Here is a 22083-nt window from a genome sequence, read left to right as displayed (position 1 = left end):
TAAAAAGAGGTGCTTTGCAACATTAAACTGCAGTGTGCCAAATAAAAAAGTCAAATACGTATTTTTCGGACCATAAGGTGCAGTCAGATAAATCAAACTTTATTCAACTCATTCTTCTTGCTTCCTCCACTTCTGTACCATTGATTCATTAATGCTGTATTCTATCACAGCTGCTCTATTCCCATGTTGTTGCAGTATATTAATGACTAACCTCGTATTGTGGATGGATTATCTCAGTTGTTCTCCTGACTGAAGTTTGGTCCGTTTACAGCATAGATAACACACACCAATTAGGCAGGAATGTCTTAAAGGCATAAAGACCTCAATGACCTCTAATTTTCAGGCTTGACCTTGGCCTACTGTAACACTGTGAGGAATCTTGGAGTCCTTTCTGACCAGGATATGTCCTGCAATGCACATATTAAGCAAATATGTAGGAATGCTTTCTTTCATTTGAGCAACATCTCTAAAATTAGAAATATCCTGTCTCAGAGTGATGCTGAAAAACTAGTTCATGCATTTATTACTTCTATGCTCATTGTGGTAATTCATTATTATCAGGATGTTGTAAAAACTCCCTGAATGCTTTAATTAAAGTACTGAGAGAGAGAGCATATTTCTCCTAAACTGGCTTCTCTTCATTGGGTCCATATTAAACCCAAAATTGAATTCCCTGAGCCTGGTTCTGCTGGAGTTGGTTTCCTTTTAAAAGAGAGTTCTTCCTTCCCACTGTCACCAGAGTCAAAGGGGGTCATGTGATTGTTGGGGTTTTCTATGTTGTATTATTATAGGGTCTTGAAAGGTCAAAACTGTTAGTGTGATTATATAGAAATGGAAAAATATAGACTGAGCATCGGTCTGCAAGATCTTGCCTTATGGAGTGAGAATGATCATGAGCACGGTGGTGGATCAGACCAACTCTAAACGGGAGCAGCTTGTTAATGACCTGAGGTCAGCTGGTCAAATGAAACCAAAATTGACTTCTTTGGCATCAATGAACACCGTCCCCACAGTCAAGTGTGGAGGTGGAAACATCATGCTTTGGGGCTGTTTGTCTGCTAAGACAGAGGCCAATAGACAATTTGGCCAATGAGGCTAAAATCTGTCCTGATGTGTGCAAACTTGGTGACTAATTACAAGAAACTTCTTACATCTGTGCTCACCAACAAGGTTTTCTCCACCAAGTACTAAGTCATGTTTTGCTTGAGAACAAATATTTTACTCAGTGACATGCAAATCATGTTATAACCTTCATGTGTCTTATTTTTCTGGTTGATATTCTGTCACTCGCCATAAAAATGAAGCTGGTTTTAATTTCTCTACTAGTGAGCAAACCTAGTAGAAAATGCTCTGACAACTCGCAGTAATATCACACCTTATGGAGGACAAATAGATACTAGGGCTGGGCCATATTATACCGTTCACGGTAATACCGGTATAATGTTTGGCAACGATAGGAAAATGAAATATCGCGATAGAATATGGGTCAAATGCGCATGCGCAGTGCCTTTGTTTTCATACGCACATGGCCGATTGTTGAGTGAAACGGATGAACCAGAATTAGTTTGTAAAAATGGTGCCACTTCAGTGATGTGGAACTGGTTTGGTGTTTGTCCGTCAGATACACAACAAAGCACAGTTTTTTGTAGAACATGCAAGTGGCCGTTGTTATTGCCGTATTTGTCAGACTAAGGTGCTCGTAAACCTGGGAGTAATCTGGGTCCTAAACTCCCTCCTTTTCAGGTCCCAAAGTCAAACAAACACTGCAGCATCACTAAGAGTTAAAAACGGTCTAAATTCTTTCATCTTTAATAAAATGATCAGCGTTGCTGCTTTACCAGGTGTAACTATGAAGTTTAAGATCCAGGCACCCATGAAAACAGAATTTATTACATTTAACGGAGTTAGAAGTTAGCAGGAAGCTAGCGGAAGTTAGCTCGCTAGTTTCGCTAGTTACCTAAGCATGATATAGCATATTCTGACTGAGAGATTTCTGAAAAAATTCAAACGTACAGCTCTGCTATCACTTCCAACACAAACGAGGACAGAAAGCTACACAGCAGTGACGTTTGTAAGGTTACTGAAGTTGGGCTAGCTGGTTTATAATGATGTGCTATGTGATCGCTAGCGACACAGCTATGTTAGCATAACATAAACAGTGAAGCTGGAGGATGAACGCTAACACTTTTCCACTCAATAAAAGTTAACGAGAAGTTTCCTGATGGTTAGAGACAAGTGCAATCGCATAGCAGGATGCTGTAAACGGACCAAACTTCAGTCAGGAGAACAACTGAGATAATCCATCCACAATACGAGGTTAGTCATTAATATACTGCAACAATATGGGAATAGAGCAGCTGTGATAGAATACAGCATTAATGAATCAATGGTACAGAAGTGGAGGAAGCAAGAAGAATGAGTTGAATAAAGTTTGATTTATCTGACTGCTTTGTTTCGCTTAATGTGTCTTATAATCCTGTGCACCTTATGGTCCGAAAAATATGTATTTGACTTTTTTATTTGGCGCACTGCAGTATAATGTTGCAAAGCACCTCTTTTTAACTTCAGTGGATATTATACATGGTTATGCTCAGGATATGTCAGCCCATTTCTACTGGAAATGCCTTTTGGTTAAACCTTTAGCAAGGAATTTGCATTTGCACTGTTAAGTTTTTATATAGCTTTAATGCACATAAAAAAACAGCTGCTTGTTTAAGTGAAAATAAATGGATGGTGTTTTTTTGCGCTAGTAAAGTTGTGGAGTTGTATTTTGTTTCGCATCAATTATATCGTCAGTTATATCATTATCGCAAATTTTCAAATATATATCGTGATAAATATTTTTGGCCATATCGCCCTGCTCTAATAGATACTGTTTCATGTTATACATCATGCACTAGGCTCTTTATCAGGCCAAATATACTCTCTGTGTCCCTCTGCATCTGTTACAACCCCAAGTGTAGGAATATAATGATGCATCGTACAGCTGCTGACTTGCACCACAGACATGGGAGAAAAAACTTAAACAGTGTAACAATTCGAAATATTGTTTCCAAACAAATCCCAACAAAAAAAGACCCAACACATGAACGTCTGTGCTGGCTGCTTCAAGCAACAGTGCTGGTCTCACTTCTACACTGATACATGCAGTTAATGTTGTCTGTATATTTATATATTTCATTAAGGATTGCACAAACCAAACATGCTATGGATTCACATGCTAGCATCAGTCCCGTGTCAACTATTCAGGCGTGGCTCAGTGGCAATAAACAGGAAGGACAGGCCTTAAGACTCACTCAGTGCTCTGTTATTCCCATGACAATGTCTACACTCACCAGACGACAAAATGTTTCACTCCATCCACAAGTCACCATCCCAATCAAAAGTGGCAGGAGTCAGCTGTCGGTCTAATTGCATGCAAACTGATGATTTCACAGTAAAGTGGCTCCCAAACACTTTCAAACAGAGTGAGGTCTTATTGAAAAAGTCTGCACGATCAAGCCAAATTTTCATTCAGAAGAGTTTGCTGAATAAGCCCAGGCAAATGAGGGGACAAAAAGATGAATGCAGCACATGCTGTACACACTTTGCTTATTCAGTCATAAACACAGCGAGCTCTGAGTGTACGCAAACCCTTCTATAAGAAGAGTATCATCACTGCCAACATGACAAGTAACCAGGAGCACTGAGGTAAAATCCACCAAAAACCACACAACAAAACCAATATTTTCAACCAGCGTTACTAAGCAAAACTCCAGTTTTATGAAACTCGTCCAGAAACTTCTGCTCTCGTAATGTGTCTGACCAACGCTCGGTCACTGACTTGCATATGCAGAGAACAGCAAAATGATTTAATAATTGCAGCAGCTCTTACTTCGATGAGGAAATCCCCCGTCCTAAGTCCTGCTTGCCATGCCACTCCTCCCTCATCCACAGACTCCAGGTACTGCAACGCTGGAAAGGCAGGTGTGGGAGTAAACTCCTCAATGGGTGTATCCGCTGGACATCAAAGAGAGAAGAGCGTGGTCCCATAAAATAAGACACAATGCAAGAAAGCAGTTTTAAAAAGGGACAAGATCTAAACAAACAGGTATAATTTAACACAATGAATCTAAGACGTAAAACCTGTACAAACTTTAAAATGTCAGTTAATTCTCTGTGCATGTGCAGATTAATTCTAGCGTAGTATAAAAACCTGTAAAACATTTAAATAGTGTTTTTTAATAGTGTAGCTGGTTAACACTGATCATGAACCAGAGAAGTATTTGTTACATTTGGTTCTGCAAGCTACAAAATACACACCCTCTGCATCTCACAGCAGCAAATGAACAACCACACAGTCTATCAGAGTGTTTAATTTGGCCTGTTAATACTGTCATGGTTTGACTAGAGGGTTAGCAATAATTGGTATGATTAAAGCATGAATGCTCCCATGGCAGAATTAAAAGGGGGATTTTAGCTTCATCCAACATTCACGTGTGCCTAAAGTTACTTCCTGGCTACCATGAGCTGGACCCAGATTCTTAGCTTTTTACATATTCATTACAAACGGGTTTGCACATGTCAGCTAACGATTTTAAATTGGTTTAAGACCATGAAGCAGCAAAACTGACAGTTTTACCCAGAGAATTAACTCAGTTCAGGTTTATTTATACAGTGACAAATCATAACAACAGTACATAACAACCTTACACTGTGAGGTAAAGACCCTACAATAACAATCAGATGACCCGCCCTATGAGCTAGCACCTGGCGACAGTGGAAAGGAAAAACTGCCTTGCATGTAGGTATTTGTCCTGCATTGCAGCCTGCTTGAGCTCAGCATAGTAGCATGTGAACCACTTTTACCGGCTGCAACAGTTCTGCTTAAAATGACTCTCCATTTCACTGCAAAGCTCAGGAGCAGTTCTTGCTCTGCCCTGGAGGTCTGCTGTGACCTCGATTATTATCACCGGCTGCAGTCCATAGCAGTGGAGGGGGGCGAGAAACGTTCTTGAAAGGCAGGTGAACGACATCAAGGACCAGCACAATAGCGACTCGGTCAGCCTGCCGGTAGGGAAGCAGGAGTCAGGAAGCTAGATGGTTAGTAGTGGCTGAACAAAGTACGAATAAGGAGATTATTCAGTGCTAAAGCTTTTGTGTCATTCTCTCAGGCTTATGATAAGAAAGCAACATAAAGCACAACATATACTACTATTAATATACTCTGGCCATACTCCCCATGTCAAGTCTCTGTGTGAGCAAGACTTGTTCATTAATTTTAATAATAAAGCAAATTCGTAAAATTCTTTGTTTCTCAGGAATAAAGTGGCAAAAAATGCATCCCTCATTTTAAGAAAAGTTTACCATCTATCCTGTACTCTACTATCACTTTCATCACACACAGCCGCGGCACACCCTCCCTCTGTGGCGGGAAGGGAGGTTGGAAAATACTGGACTGAGAGAAAGCAGCGGTGACGTTTCCTATAACTCACCCAGCACAGCACTTATGAGGGGATTTGCATGATTGTGATGACTGTGTTTCTTTAGGTGTCTGTCTGTGTGTGACACAGTGACAGAGGAGGACGAGAGACAGCGAGAGCAAGGGAGAGAGAAGAGAGAGGCTGAACTGCAGACCACAAAAGAGGATGTGAGCTTATGTGACAGCTCGAGCATCGGCGCATGTTTGTGAGTTCGTGTATGTCTGTTCACCCCGTGCAGTGCAGGATAAGCTCGGCTGGGTCAGTTCCCCCGGGGTGATAGCAGTGTGTGTTAGGATGACTAGAACATTCCTCTTGTTTTTCAAGCCAAATCCCTCTTTCCTCTCCCTTCATGTCAGTCCCTCTCTTTTTTCTCCCCCTCTCTCTGTATGTGCCTTAAAAAAAACATGAACATACTAAATTTACCTCTCGACAGTAACCATGGTGTAGACCAATGGAACAGCGGCGCACAGTTGTGGAATGCAAACGTGGATTATGACATGGCGAGAATCGTCATAGAAACCGATGCAGCAGCTCAAACTGGCTATTTTTAGTGCCAATCTTACGGCCTGGTGAAACAGCAAACTGCATGGGTAGGCCACTCTTATCACAACAACTCCTGGTGTGGTGGAAAGAGGTGAAGGATGGCGGACACAACAAAGACAGCTACACGCAGACTTATTTAACCAAAAAAAGAATAAAAAGGGCCTTCAGTCTGATGTTGTTACAGATGTTGTTACAGATGTTCATAGAACTCTGCAGCATGCATGAGAAGACATTAAAATGTAGGCAGATTTATGTGCAATCAAATGATTGCTGGAGTGCAATCACTCCTTATGTGCATTAAAGTTTCTATAAGTATATTTCTAGTGGAACTTATCTGCATGTTTTTGTAGTGTCACACAGACACACACGCCTCTGAGTGAGAAGGCTTAAACTTGAAATTTCAATGCAAATTGACATATATTTGTGAATAGTTTCATGAGGCATGTCAGTGTTGATGACGCTTGTTTATAAGGAAGGATGACGGATGGGGAGAAAGAGAGAACAGATCCAAACAACAATCACAAAAAGTAGCTAAGTCGATAAATGCTCCTACCTTTTGCCCCACGCAGGACGAAGCCAAATCCCTCATTCTCCTTCTTCTGCAGCACCACCGTCTTCTCGTCCACCACGCAGTCACTGTGGAGGAGATGCCGAGCAGAGCGCCCGTTAGCACAACCCATCATCCGCAGCATGGCCACGGACGCCCTGCCCGAGTGGAGGTTCATACTGCTGGTGGAGCGCTAGTCCGGCCAGGGCAGGGCAGGGCAACCCTGACCCCACCCCACCACCACCACCACCGCTGCCTCCTCCTCCCCCTCCTCCTCCTCCTCTTGTCGGCCTCTGTCTCTATCAAACGGTATGACAGCGGCCCCGGGAGCCCGGCGACATCATCTCCGAGAAAAAACCAGCAGAAACACAAACCGGGGGTAGACGACGCACGAGAAGCGCCTCCCCGCCCTCTCCCCGCCGCAGTCGCTCCCTGCCCGCTTCTCCTGGTCGATGGCGCGGTTACCTCCGCTGCTGCTCCCGTTGCGCAGGAGGAGGAGGAGAAGGAGGACGCTCTGACCCGGCGTGCGGGACTGCTGAGCCGCCGAGGAGACGCGACATCAGGCTGGTGGTGATAGCCTCTAACGGCTCATCATAAGGCGGGAAGGAAGGCTGGAGCTGCCAGTTGGGAGGTGGAGGGAGAGAAAGCAAGAGAGGGAGGGAGGGAGCCACGCCGTGGACGGAGAGATGTCTAGGTGTGCTGCGCGCTGCACCCGACAGGTTGGTGGGGAGGAAGGGGGGCAGCAGCAGTGAGGCGGTGACGGCGGACTCACTGATTGATAACCCAGCGGAGGTCCAGGATCGGATCAGTTTCATACAGCACTTTATTAGAATCACATCTTAATTTAAAAAAAAAACATCTTCAGGGGAGACCTTATAATCAGAGCAGTAACAAACACTGATGACGGAATGAATAAAGTTGAATGTTTGTTTGTTTGGAAGTTATTTGTCTAAGAGCTGCTCAGATCTTTGTATGAAGTCAGTCTGAGTTAGTGGTACAGTCCTGGGGAAAAGGATTTGCCCCGAGATGTGATGGGACTATTCAAAAATCATTAAGTTTTATTTATTGTTTTAGTGCCTTTGTGTTCTTTCTGGCCACGGGTATAAACCATGAATGCCATTTTTGCCCAGTGTCTTTCTTATCTTTCACTGACTTCACTGAAACAAGTGAGACGTGAAGTTCATTCGATGATGTTTTGGGTTTTTTCTTGACCTCCTGAATGCACTTTGGCCACTCCTGTTCCAGGTTTTCTCCATAGATGCCCTCCCTGTGGTTTGTTGGTCTTAAAGCTTTAGAAATTACTTTGTAACCATTTCCAGAAAATAAATGTCAGTTACTTTGTTTCTCATCTGCATTGTTTCTTTAAATCTTTGCACGATGTGTTGCTTTTTGAGATCTTTTATTTAAGTGATTTCTTCAGTCGACAGGTCTGGCAGTAATCAGACCTGAGTGTGGTTAGTGAAACTGAAATCCTCATTCAGAAACTACATTTTGCCGATACTCAGGTCAGCTTTGTCTAATATTAAAATTTGTTTAATGTGTATGCAAAAAATAGAAACTCCAGTATTTATGCCTTCAGAAGGCATAAATACTTTTTCACAGCGCTGTACATCAAGTGAGTGAAGAAAGGTCTGGGATAATATTAAGCCTGTTTAAGCTAGCGCATTAATAAATACATTAAGAATTAATGTTTTGATGCAATATCTTCGCAAAATCATCAGAGTCTGGTGTATAATGCCTGATGTTGTTTACTGGTCACTAAAGACCCAGGTGTAATTCATAAGGGAAAGGATCTGTTGGTGCACATAAGTGGAATATTAGGCTAAACGGCACTACGTACTCATTTGTCAGTATAGTTATTTCCATTGACATTTATGAATAAAAAGCTCTTTGTTTATTTTTTCTTTCTTTTTTCAAGTGGTGTATTAAACTGGTCTGAGGGCCAGTTATTGTTGATTGCCTGAACTATCCCCATACGGAATCAGCCAAGAAAACAGATCATAAAATAGCATTTATTCAACATTTTTTGTTCAAAACAAAAACTTATTATCTGGATTGCAAATGATGAACAAAACGTAAAATTAAATATAAGAAGATTCCCCCTAAATCCTGTTATCTTAGCCTTTTCTGATGTCAGTGTGTTTTGATTTTTGTTGTATTATTAGATCAAATTAGTTTCATATACTCTCCTATGATAAAAGGGAAAAGTTCAGATCACTGCAGAATAACCCAAATCTGAAGAAACTGCAGTTATGTTCACTGACTACATTTTAGTAGGCCTATAGAATTTGCAAAGCAAGTATTATTATAGTCCTTTCCTACCCTAACTGAGCAATTTTTTAAATTCAGTTCAACTTAATTTTTGTTATAAAGCACCAAATCACAGCAATTGTTGATTTTGCATTTTGCCTCAACATTCAGACTAGAATAGCCGGGGAATCGATCCACCGACCCTCCCAGTTGCTGCAGATTTGGCTCCACATACATGACAGAAATCTCTCATTGTCAAGAATTTCAAACTGGTTCCAGAAACTAGTTTGAAATGATATGAGCTTTGTGATAATCTCCTGTTGGAAGCAGCCATCAGAAGATGGGTGCACTGTGGTCATGATGGGATGGACATGGTCAGCATCAATACTCGGGTAGGCTGTAGGCTTTAATTAATGCTCCCTTGTGGTTATTTGAGTTGCTTTTGTCTCGTTATCTTTGTAGAACGAGCCATTCTAACCTCTAACATCAACACACCATACTCACTAAGAGAACTACTGCTCAGTGGATGTTTTTTCTTTTCTAGACAACTTTGAGATGTTTGTGTGGATCCAAGTAGATGAGCAGCAGATTCTGAAATACTCAGACCAGTTCATCACAGTCACTTCAGCCACCTTTGTTCCCAATTCTGATGGTCAGTTTGTACTTTAGCAGTTCATCTTGACCATGTCTACATGGATAAATGAACCGGGCTCCTGCCATGTGATTGGCTGATATATATTTGCATTAACAAGGACCAAAACAGGTGTACCTAACAAAATGACTGGTGAGTGTACATGTACACTGTAAAAAAAAAGAAAAGAAAAAAGTTGCAATTGCTCTGAGTCTCCTCACTTTTCAGCTGAATAGCTTGAAATAGAAGTTAAAAGAAACAAGCATGAAGTATTATAGGCTATGTGCTTTGTCCTTTAGAGTACTCCTCAGTGAGGCCATGGTTGTGGTAATCTGAACACAGAGGTGCATGAGACTACAATTTTAAAAGCGTGTTCACCCACCCATAAAGTGGGGGATCCTTCCCCTTTTTGCATGTTAAAAAAATTGATTGTATATAAATGTTTTTTTTAACATGCAACAACTCCTCTGAGTGAAAAAAGTAACTTTTTCAGAAATGTTATCTTAATATCGGACCTTCTCTTCCTTTTTGTTTCTGGCTCCTTTGTTGATCTAGCCTTACAAATCTGTAGTTAAGTCCAGACTTTGCTTAAATGGCTGATTTCATAAACACATGGATTAATAATGGTCCTTTCTTAAAATGACTCTGTAGCATAAGGCTGCCCTCATCAGCCACATCATTGAAACTACTGAGAGATGAAGTGATTTATATTGATCAGCTTGATATTATGCAGTGTTGTGCTGAGAAATCTTTGCACACTTGACCTTCAAAGTCCAGTTTGTTTGCAGATACGCCCTGGACAGGTCACCAGTTCACCACAGGGCTACAAAGAGACTGACAACCACAAATTCTCACATCCACAGCATAATTACAATCACAAATTAATTTAACAGGTACATGTCTTTGGACTGTGGGAGAAAACCCAAGCCAGAAAAGGTAGAACATGCAAAGTCCACATAGAAAGGCCGAAGCTGACCAGTGGGTTCAAACCCAGATATTTCTTGCTGTGAAGTGATAGTGCAGAGGAAACCATCAAACGTTCTGAACCGATAACTCGGAGAGGTTTTGATGGTCCAAGAGGTACCCAGACAATATTAGGTATGTAGTTTTAATGCTGTGGTCAAATGATGTACTAGTAGGTTGATATTCTACTGAAATGCTCTGTTCTTTTTGATAATTAATGACAATGCTAAATGTGTAGTGCAGTCATACTGCAAATGCTGTTTGGTATGCATATATCTATATCTGCGATGTTTAGCATCAGCGTCAGCTATGATTGCTCGTCCTAACCTAAGCTGTTACACTGCACTTGTGTTTGAGGAATCCTCTATAAGGCAATGCAACATCTCCACAAAAACAGCAGGATTGCTCCAAATACAGAGGCACCCCTTTAAGTAAACGGTCTAATCAGACATCTTCTCCTCAGCTCTGCATATATTAACTACAACTATTTTGTTCTTTTTCTATATGCGTGCAACATTCAACCTCTCATTCCCTGCAGTGATCGTGGCCGAGCCTGCTGTGGTGAGAATGATCAGCATCATCTGAGCTGCCAAGCAGAACTGACCATGAAACTGGCTGGGGAGAGGTCCAAGTAAAAGGCCAAGTTTGCTTCTCCAGCCTGAGGTGTTTGTTGAAAGTGCATCATTCAGCTTATATTAGGCACAAGGATTACAGTGAATAGACATGTGAGATGAGAGAGAGAAGGAAAAGAGAGAGGGAGAGAGAAGGGAGAACAAAGAAGGAGAGAGAGGAGCTAGTGCCATCCTAGCAACAGTTCCCTTAGCAACGCAATCTGTCTGGATAGGAAGGAGGCCGGCACTGCTGACTTTATACTGAAGGTTATCTCCCAGCATTCCCTTACACTTGCTCACTCACTCGCAGACACCCTTCAGCCTAAAGTAGGCGGTCACTGGTAATCACACCTTGATCACCTAAATCTTACACGGTGGACATTTCAATAGGTCAGCACAGCAGGGTACGGGAAAGGGCCTGACAGGGTGTCGTCCTATTCGATAGTTAATGAGAGGGGGACATCAGGCTGAGGCTGTTTTATCAAAACAGAGTGGGAGATAACGGGTGTGCGACACGCTCCCCAGGATGTATGGGATAAAGTGCTGGCTTACCCCAGTGAGAACGCTGCCTCAGTCTGGACTGTGGGAGGCAATGATGTATTTATAGTCAGCATGAGAGGCTCTCTATGCTATGCTATGATATCGCTCTTCTGTATACATGAAACTTTTTATTGAGGTTTGGAGTTCTGGCTAAAGAGCACAGCAGTCAAGCTGTTTCCTTACATGGCTGATGGCTGCTGGAGAAAATGATGTAAGCTCATGGTGGTTAGAAAATGTGGGCGTGTACTCCTAGTCATCATTTCATTACTTTGTGCATTATCATCTGTGACATATGACTGTGAAATTGACTCTTTGGGCACCAGCATCATCAGCGTTCTATTTTAGACAGCCAAGAGTTGATGCATCTGACATCTGGCTTTCTTTTCACTCCAATTCCATTGCAGTCTTTATCAGCAAGGAGCGATTGTCTGTCTACATTTTCGATTTGAAGAGTAATGGAGTAGAAGAGAGTACCTGTGGATTATGGCATCAAAAATGTTGAAATACAGCAATAAAAAAATCATTGTAATGTTTGTAAAGCAATCCGATATGGTTTGGTGATTTAGGTGGTTTGGTGACCAATCACATCAAGTTTTTGAGAATTTGCTAAACTTTTCTGTTGGTGAAACTGCTGTTTTGCCGCTATTAGCTAGCGTTAGCCACTGTTAGCAAGTGTTAGCCACAGTTAACCAGTGTCTTTGAAGTGGATGCAACTTTGTTTAACTCTGATGCTTAGTGAAAAAAACTCATATGATGTGAGAATCATACCTTACTTACATACTGTAAGAGGAAAAGTTTGACATTAGCTGGCAAAATGTTAGCTTACAACCAGCTGTCATTGTTGTTCAGACTGCTAGCTCTACGGAGACGGTAAGGTCGCATGTTTAACCTGCTGATAATAACTACTTGCAAAGCCAGTGTCGCTGTGTCTTTCTTTGGTGCAGGGGACTCCTCTGATGATGTAAAGATCGGTATGATGACACAATGACACAACCTGAAATGTCCCTCCATGCCCATGACTACTCTTCACCTCCACATTTTATGTTTTACAAATTACAAATCCTGTTTTAGGTATATTGCTAGATTTACTTCATAACTTTTCGATGTGCTGCCTTAGATATTTTGGATCTGAAATGATTATTTCTGTAATAGAAAAATTGCCACATTATGTGTAAAGTTTTGATAGTCATATGTCTCTGTATTTCTTGTACGAATTTTTCCTAGACATAAGGAGGTTGCCATATTGTTTTTATTCTAGTGTGACTGAACCATTAATTGCTGAACCATTTTACACATAGTGGTGAATCATTTCTAGGATGGGATTCTTTTTATATCCAAACATGTTACTGAGCTGTTGCCCAATAATCTAATTAGCTGCGAGCTGTTCCCCCAGTTTTTAAAGCTTTCAGATCGTAACTTATTGAAAACATATGGATGGATTCAAATTTAAGAAAAGACTCAGATTTAACATTTGATATGTTTTCGTTTTAATAGGGTTTTATAGAATACCTGCATTATACTATTCAGGCTGCAAGTCATGCTTTAGTGCTACCTTCAGCTTAGTTTGAGAAGTGTGGCACCTTCTTTCTGTCCACAAACACACAGACCAAGAAAACTCTTCCTGCCTCATACGGAATTTATCAGCCCCCTCTGCCAGTTAAAAACCAAATATGAATTTTTAACAAGCCCAGAAGGACTGAGTGCCTTAGAAAAGTCAATCTTCCAACTAAAGGGAAAAAGTGCAACATGCCAATCGTCGAGGTAGAGAAAAATATTAGTTATGACACAGTTTGTTCCATTAGTGAGCACAAAAGCTGTCAAAGCTCCATCGATATTTAGGTTAAAGTTTCATTTAAGATTTCCCTTGGACTTAAATGTCACATGGGCCTTCAGTCTTTGCCATGCCCAACTGGTCTTCGTCACTGCGGTGTAGACATGATTCACCTTGACCCACATTGGGGGAAAAAAATCCATCGGCATGTTCACTAAATCGTGCCAGAGGAAATCCAGCAGAGCAATGAGAGAAATGTCATTGTGTCCTTCACAGCTTTATCAGCACCGACATTCCAACATGTCTTTATGTAGCAATTTAAAACTAGTGTCTAGTGGTTACAGTCACTTTAGCTAGAATTATTTGAAACTCTTTGCTTTTCATAAAATAATTGATAAATAACAATAATAATAAAACCAAAACAAGAAGCATCAGTGATATTTGCTCTCATTATGTGCTTCAGATTTAAGAATAAATGAAAAACACTGAAGCATCTTTAAAATATAAAATATCTTAAAATATATAGAAATAAAACTGAAATGAAATGAATAGTTTTTCTTTGTTTCTGTTTAAGTTCTGTCTACTTTAAAGCATAACATCCACATTATATGACAGACTATTCATCTCTTATTGATGCATTGATTTTATTTTGTGTTCAATTCAGAAAAATTTGATTGTCTTTACTCCTCAGTGAATCTGCAGCTCCTGTATCTTTTCCTCCTGGACAGACTGACATAGTTTTATCTTTGATACATACTGTTGGTCGTTTCCACGTAGCAGTTTATATCACTGCATATGTTCTGCTTCGATGGATGAGCCACATCTCTGCGAGGACATTCAGCTCACCCGTAGGATTGACTGTTTAAAAAATTGATGTTCAAAGTTCCCGCAAAGCATATCAAGCCCTCTTTCTCTGTCTGGCTCTCTCTCGCACACAAACACAAACATGGGAGTGTACATCTTTCTTCATTCCTAACAAACCTTGTCTTGAAGTAGATGTGACAGGAGAGACGAGTAAAGGAGACAAGATGGTAAAAACCTTGGGATTCGATGTCAGGTACCATTACACAGAACTTTTCATTTAGCTGAAAGGACACGGTTGCATGCTGATTCCATTTTTGCTACTATGGCTTTGCTTTTCTCTGAAGAACAAAATGAAGTTTTCTATCCAGAGCTCACTGAAGATTTGTCCATACGCTGTAAATGCAAATAATGAAATTTGTTTATTAGTAAGTTTACTTGTTATACTGAGGTGTTACTTCTGTAATGGCAAACAGTGAATTAAAATTCATAATTCATTTATGCTGCAGTGCTTGTGGTATCAGGTACAGTGTATAGGTTTAACTATAATAGACCACTATGAGTGAGAGTCCTGTAGTGATTATTGATTTCCAGTCAGTGGGCATTTGTTCAAATATTAATTAAACAAGCATTTTTTTTAGTTGTGGCACACAGATATGTCCAAAACTAAAATCTCTGTCTTTCAAAACACAATGTAAATATGTCCTCATAGTCTAACCTGAACTTTTTTTAAAGGACAGTGTCACATAATAGATTAATTAAGCCTGTAACTGTCAGTATGACAAGCTATGACCTCTGAAACCTATACAGACGTGGTTGACAAGTGCACTTTCTACAAAAAAGTCTGGGCAATTTTTGAATTGAATTATATTATATGTTTATATTTATATAATATATATTATTATTATAATATATTATATATATTTGAATTATATTTATCACATAATTTGCTAAATAGTAAATTGACTGGTTCTTCTATTGTGCTTCTATGCGAGGACTCAAGGCACATTATATATCATGTCTCATTTAAACACATTTTCTACATTTTAAGTGCTTTCCTTCAACATTCACACACATATTTAAACTCCAACTAGAAAAATTTGCATTTCCTGCGAAAATGCTGTGTGGATGCCTTAACGCTGAAGCTGTCTGCTGAAAAGCTGAAAAAGATGAAAAGTTGCAAAAAGTTGTATGGTGGTGAAAAAAAAAAAAAAATGTCGCCCTGAGCAGGATTCGAACCTGGCACTCGTGAGCTCAAGGCAGCTACTCATCTCACTGACCCAAACTCATTCTCACAAAGAAGAGGTGGATAGACTGACAATTCTGCTGAAATTAGCAGAAGCTGCTGAGAACTGTGCTGATAAGAGGTAAAAGGGCTGAAAATTTCTGCAGAAAAGAGGGAAAGAAGCAGAACATTGCGCTGAAAAGAGGTGAATGAGCAGAATTTTTGCTCAAAAGAGGCAGAACAACCTGGTTCTGCTCAAATTCACCAATCAGAGGTACTGCTTCTGTCTGCTTCATCAGGCTGTGTACTTGTATGTATTTCTGCCATGGAGCGTTAACAAGAATCTGAGGTCCATATTAGAAAAGCTGCTAAAATCATAAAACTTTGCAGAATTGTAATAAATTAGCAATATAAATTACAGGTCTGTGATAGTGTCTAAATTTGTAGTGAAAAAAAAAACATGTGGACCAAGGTGGAATTGAACCCACGACCTTTGAGCTGCAGACCCGTGTCATTACCGATTGCGCCACCTGGAAAGGGGGCGGGTGTCTGAAAAACAGAGACTTGAGCAGTCACAATTAGATCGCAGCGAGAGGCGAAAAACGCCGTTTTTTAGAGTTACAAAACGTCGTGTAACTCAAAAATTAGGAGGGCTAGCAGCATAATTCTTGTACTGGGTGAATCAGCGGACTTTGGTGTACTTTGACTGCGATTTTCATTGCTCTTTGTACCTCTGTCGCGGAGATATGACGAGAGAAGAAACGGCTTCATTTTCGGAGTTTGAAAACTGAGAGGAGGACAGATTTCCACCCCTCAAACAAACGTAATTTATGGCTCAACGGTAAGATAATTGTAAAAACTGCTTCCACTGTGAGTGTCAGCAGTGTTTGAAGATGAATTGGCACAAGCCTCTTGTCTTAAGTTTGCTTTGTTAAAGAGATATGACGATTTGAAAATGCCTCTCATTAGAGAATTCCAGCTGTGATTTTGAACAAACTCTCCATTGACTTTCAATGGAGCGTTTTCAGACCTTGTGTTGGTCTGAGGCGATTTGATAAAAATCTGTAACTTCCACAACAGTTATAGTGACGTTTTCTGAAAGCCAGCAAAAATACCTACGTTTTGATGTATAATTTGTGGGGGTTGAGTGGAAATTGAGTGAGTAGCAAGAAGTTGTTTAGACATGAAGAGAAAATTCAGAACGGACCAGCACTCACTCTGAGTTAATTGCATAGCAACCATAGCAACGCATGTATTTTCTGAAAAATCACAATTTTGCAACTGAAAACTTAAAGAGGCATTAAATGAAAACAGTAACAGATCTGAAAAAGCTGAATCAGACAGGAATAGCCCAATCATTTGAGAATGTTTTAAAGTTTGAATGGAGTTTCTAGGTGAAAGTATGAGGAAGTAGTTAAGTTTCAAAGACAAGCAAGTTTTAGCAGAATTGTGGAAGTTTCCCATTCATTTCAATGGGACAAAAAAAAGGAAAAAAGTGTAATATTTTAAAAAGTATAATAGTAATAAACACCAAAAGATATAGCTGGAATTAGCAGAAATAGCAGAACAGTTTAGAGTTTGAACGGAGAAAATCGGCTGAAAACTGAGGGAGTAGTTAAGTGCCGAAAAACGGGGGAGCAACTTGAAGAATAAAGTTTAAAGAGAAACAGGAACTCAATAGTGTGGATGCCTTTGAAGGCATCCACACTATTGAGCGCATAAGGAGTAAGTGGGGGTTCAGTATTTTACCCAGGGATACTTTGACATGCAGACTTGAGCAGGCAGGGATCGAACCACCAGCTTTCCAATTAGTAGTAGATGGCCATAGCTATGTCTTACATTGAAGCTTATGCATAAGTTCAGTGCGTAGTAGTAAGGCGTATCTGGTTTTACTCATGTGGCTGGATTCCTGTGTATTCTATTCATTATTCATTATACTCATCATATCATACTATTCATTATTTTCCCGTACTGCCAACTTTAATTCTGTCATCACCCCTTTGGCCCAATCATTTTCTGTCTTCTATGAGCCAGTCAGCTGATGTCCTGTGTACTTTAAATGTCAGTGCTCTTCTGTCATTCTGTGTTTCAGACTCTTATTTGTGCCACTTGCCTCCTACACCCCTCCACCTCATCCTGGTGAATTATACATCTTCTTCCAAGTCTCCACCTGCTTCACCTCTGCTACTACCAGTGTCTGGACTTCTGGTGCTGTACTGTTTCATACCACTGCTAGACTCCATTTGGCTACATAGCTTCACTGGAGCCTAATAAGTTAGTATAAATAAAGTAAGTTGGCATAACTCGCATTTCTTAAATTGACAACACAGAATTTGGATACTGGATTAAAATAAAGAGATTTTGTTTCACCCAAGAGATGACAAAGAGCTTTCTGAAAGAGACAGAAACATCATGCAAAAGATTAAATGGGAGCTTTGCCAAAGTGTTCTTGACTTTTTGGTATAATCCATAATACCAAAAAGTTGAAGCAAGTTCAAACATCCCATTGATTTTTTTTTAGCTTTTTTTTTTTTTAATGTGACTTCTTACCTTGAAGCATCAAAGCTGTCATAGGAGCCCACAGTGTAGTGCCTGAAGAGCTTCCGTCTGTCAGCACGGTCTGCTCGGGAATCTGCCAATTTACAGCAGAACAAGATCAATACCCAAACACCATACATAGCAGTTTACAAATCAGTGACAGCTGTTAGGAGAGTGGCACTTAAAATATGGCACAATAAGCCCTGCATCCTCTAAAACAACAATAGAGCAGGATATATGTAGTCACCTGTATTTGGCGGGAATGTGTTCTTAAAAGAAACATCAAACCAGCTCTCATAGGATCTATTCAGTCACATATAAACATGTAAATACTACAAGATTACCCAAAAAAGTTAAATGAGCTCATCTTCATGACAGTTTCATGCACTGATAAAGACCATGAATACACCGGGGTATGTCATAATACTACAGAGAACAAGTGCAAAAAGCATAATCAGCATTAATTCAACGTTAAATGTTGTGTAATTAGAGAAAAGTTACTTTGTCAGGATTATTTGACTAGACTTTGATTACGTATTGACCTTTCTGTGAAACCTTGGTGATAACTAATGGTTTTAACTTCTCTGACACAAATGCACCGATGCATTTCAAGTGAATCCAGAAGTATTTAGATTACATTACATAGTTTATGAACAAATGGGTTACCCCAACACGTTCTCACTCCCGAAGCATAACATTTTACGCTAGATGACAAATCGTCGGTATATTACATGAGAACTGTTTGGAATCAATCTACACATGTAAGTTCGTTTTACTTAAATCGCTTTGGAAAACACTATCTAACGTCATTAAAGTGCTGGTTAGGGTTAGGGCTGGAATACATGGCCGTGTATTACCACGGGGCATCATTCTACTGGATTTCATCCATAACCCTGCGCATAGCATAAGATTGCGGAAGGTCACCTTTCACATTCCTCAGGAACGCCTCGGGACAAATCTTCACTATATTACGCCTCGGGAGTGAGAACAGGGTTACCATGCTAGAAAAATCCTTTAAAAATCCAATAATAACTGGCTATTTTTAAAAACAGTCTGACTCAGGTTGGGAATATCCTCACCTTTAAAACAACAAAATACTGTGAGGTCTATAATTTTCTGCACAACAACACAATGGTTGCAGTTTTGATCTATCAACTGAGCTAAAAGTACAGAGGTACACACTTTCACCTTTCATTAAATTGTGTAATTTACTTTTTAACCTCTGAAATTGCACCACATATATACATTATAAAGGCTGTAATTCCTAAGAGTTTGTAAAACCTCTTAAATTGGAAGTTTGATATTGATTACTTGATTTAAAATCCACTGTATTTTTCTCCAACAAATTATAGATTTACTTTAATTCATTTTTTTTAAATCACAAAAATGACTTGTGGGAAAATACTGCAGTTTGGGTTAAAAGAATTCTTTCATTAAGGTGACAGTAAGATTTAAGAGTAAACAATTCCAGTTGGTAATAGATTACAGAAAATAAGACATAGTCAGCAATGTCTGATCAGCCATGCTCCTTCTTGCTAATAGATACACTGTTGTAACTCACAGGGTCACAGGAGGTCTCTGTATGTTGGATATACGTATTTAACACCACATAAATACAATAAGCAAGCAGTATTCATAAGAAAGATGCAAATCAGTTAAAATCTCAGCTATCCCAGGGTGCACCTGGCACAGATCGTTACAGTCTGTTACAGGGCTAACGCAGAGAGACAGACATTCGCACCTATATGCAATTTAGAATCAGGGGGTATTTTAGAAAAGTGGGAGAGGAGTACTTGGAGAGAACCCATGCAGACACAGGGACAACATGCAAACTCCACAGAGAAGGGTCCTGACCAGATGGTGGAGTTGTGGAGACCTTTCTGTGAGGAACCAGTGCTAACCATCATGCCACTTTATGCATTTAGCTCAGTTAGTGCTGTATATCTGTCTATCAAACTGTGAAGTGAGGATCTCTGACCAAATATTGCACTGTAGGTCTGTCCAGAAAATCTATACTCAGATATTAATTGATGCTAACAAATGATAAATGATATTTAAGATACTTGGTAACAATATCGGTACCAACAGCGGCATCTTGGTTTCCTTCAGCTGGCACACAACTTCACACAGCACCTGCAGACAGACTCTCTACAGATGAAGTAGTTAATGTTCATACGACTGAACAACACTTTAGGTGAAATTTCAGTTCAGTAAAGCTCCCATTTCAAAAACACTGAAGTATTAACCTGTTATCACACATGTTAACCTGGCCTGCGTGCACGTGAACACCATTTAACTATTAGCAATTACCCGACAGCCACATCAGCCAGCTGTTATCATTAACGTAGTAGCTTGGACCTTAGTGAGATACAAGCGGAATAATTATTGCAGGCTGAACACGTCCTGGATTTAATACTGACACATGAGCCACAATTACTGCATGGAAACATGGAGAACTGGGTGTGTTGCTGGCTGTACAGAGCAGCGGGGAACCTTTACCTGAACTGTGCATAAAGTCCAGAATGTGGAGAACAGTCCAAGCAAATAAAGAGTAAAATACAGAGGACAGCCAGAGAAGAGAGTTTTAGTCCTGAAGACGAGTGTTGACTGTGAGTGATGGATGAGAGAGAGTCTGCAGGGAGATATGGACAAGATGTTAAACTTTGTTTTTTCTACTTTAACAATAATTTGTGTTTCTTGTTTTGTTGTAGCTGTGAGCTCAGCTTTAAAATCCAGGAAGTGACTGGTTTAATTTTGTGAACATTGTGAACATTGTGAACACAGTTTTCACATCTTCTTTGTTGTAACATAACTAATACCACACTTTATCCAAAGTCATTTTTTAAAACTTTATTCATAATTTACAATAATTAAGTTATTACTCTTAAATATGTATTATGTTAAATCAAACCTATAACTGGAACAAACTGTTGAAACTAAACAAGTTAAGTTATTCGAATATGACTTCTTCACCATTGCTTCTCTTGGTGTTAGGACAGGGATAGGGTCAAAATTGCACACTCAGTCACATAGTTAATGAACACACATCTAAACTATACTACACATTTTGCATCTTGCACATGTCTTTGTCATGTCTCGTCTATAATATCCTGACAGTAACTTGAACCTGGTATTCAATATCACTCACAATCCACTTTGTATTGTCTCTGTCCTGTCTTTGTTTATCGTACAGTTAGTATTGTATAGTTATTATTATAGTATTGTATAGTTAGTAATTAGTAGTTAGTAACTTTTTATCCCTTAATTTTACTGAAATTTGGCATGTTATTTATTTGTAATTTCTAGTTATATATCTCTTGGAGATATATCTTTTATATAATTATAAATGCACCATGGGGGACTTGGGGTTAAACAGCACTTCGGTACACTGTATACTGTGTATACTGCTGTATTGACAATAAAGCTCTTGAATCTTGAATCTTGAAAATCAAAAGCCCTCCATAAAGCTAGAACATCTCTTGAACTTCTTTGCAAATAAAATTTTAACCGTTAGAGAAAAATAATCATCTCACAGATGTAACATTATCTACAGCTGCTTTCAGTACCATTGATATTCATTTAGACTCTTTTTCTCCAATTGATCTTTCAGAGTTAACTTCAATAATTACTTCCTCCAAACCGTCAACGTGTCTTTTAGACCCCATTCCTACAAAACTGCTCAAAGAAGTCCTGCCATTAATTAATTCTTCAATCTTAAATCTGATCAACCTATCTCTAATAATCAGCTATGTACCACAGGCCTTCAAGCTGGCTGTAGTTAAACCTTTACTTAAAAAGCATCTCTAGACCCAGCTGTCTTAGCTAATTATAGGCCAATCTCCAACCTTCCTTTCATATCAAACATCCTTGAAAGAGTAGTTGTCAAACAGCTAACAGATCATCTGCAGAGGAATGGCTTATTTGAAGAGTTTCAGTCAGGTTTCAGAGCTCATCACAGCACAGAAACAGCTTTAGTGAAGGTTACAAATGATCTTCTTATGGCCTCTGACAGTGGACTCATCTCTGTGCTTGTCCTGCTAGACCTCAGTGCAGCGTTCGATACTGTTGACCATAATATCCTATTAGAGCGATTAGAACATGCTGTAGGTATTACAGGTACTGCGCTGCAGTGGTTTGTATCATATCTATCTAATAGACTCCAATTTGTACATGTAAATGGAGAGTCCTCTTCACCCACTAA

The 22083-nt window shown here is 39.7% G+C and overlaps 1 protein-coding gene across 7 annotated transcripts in view; it reads right to left on the bottom strand.

Annotated features, from left to right (window-relative positions):
- shank2b (SH3 and multiple ankyrin repeat domains 2b) overlaps nt 1–22083 on the bottom strand; it is a 312747-nt gene that overhangs the window by 68863 nt on the left and 221801 nt on the right. For all 7 annotated transcript variants that reach the window (XM_025908243.1, XM_019365700.2, XM_025908253.1 and 4 more), the window contains 3 exons: nt 17895–17976; nt 6559–6641; nt 3875–3999 (listed from right to left, as the gene is read on the bottom strand). In XM_025908243.1, the coding sequence (XP_025764028.1) occupies nt 3875–3999; nt 6559–6641; nt 17895–17976 (290 nt within the window). The remainder of the gene's footprint in view (nt 1–3874; nt 4000–6558; nt 6642–17894; nt 17977–22083) is intronic.

Source organism: Oreochromis niloticus, linkage group LG1 (assembly GCF_001858045.2).
Source record: "Oreochromis niloticus isolate F11D_XX linkage group LG1, O_niloticus_UMD_NMBU, whole genome shotgun sequence".
Classification (NCBI taxonomy): domain Eukaryota; kingdom Metazoa; phylum Chordata; class Actinopteri; order Cichliformes; family Cichlidae; genus Oreochromis; species Oreochromis niloticus.
This window is presented reverse-complemented; position numbering and strand designations above follow the sequence as displayed.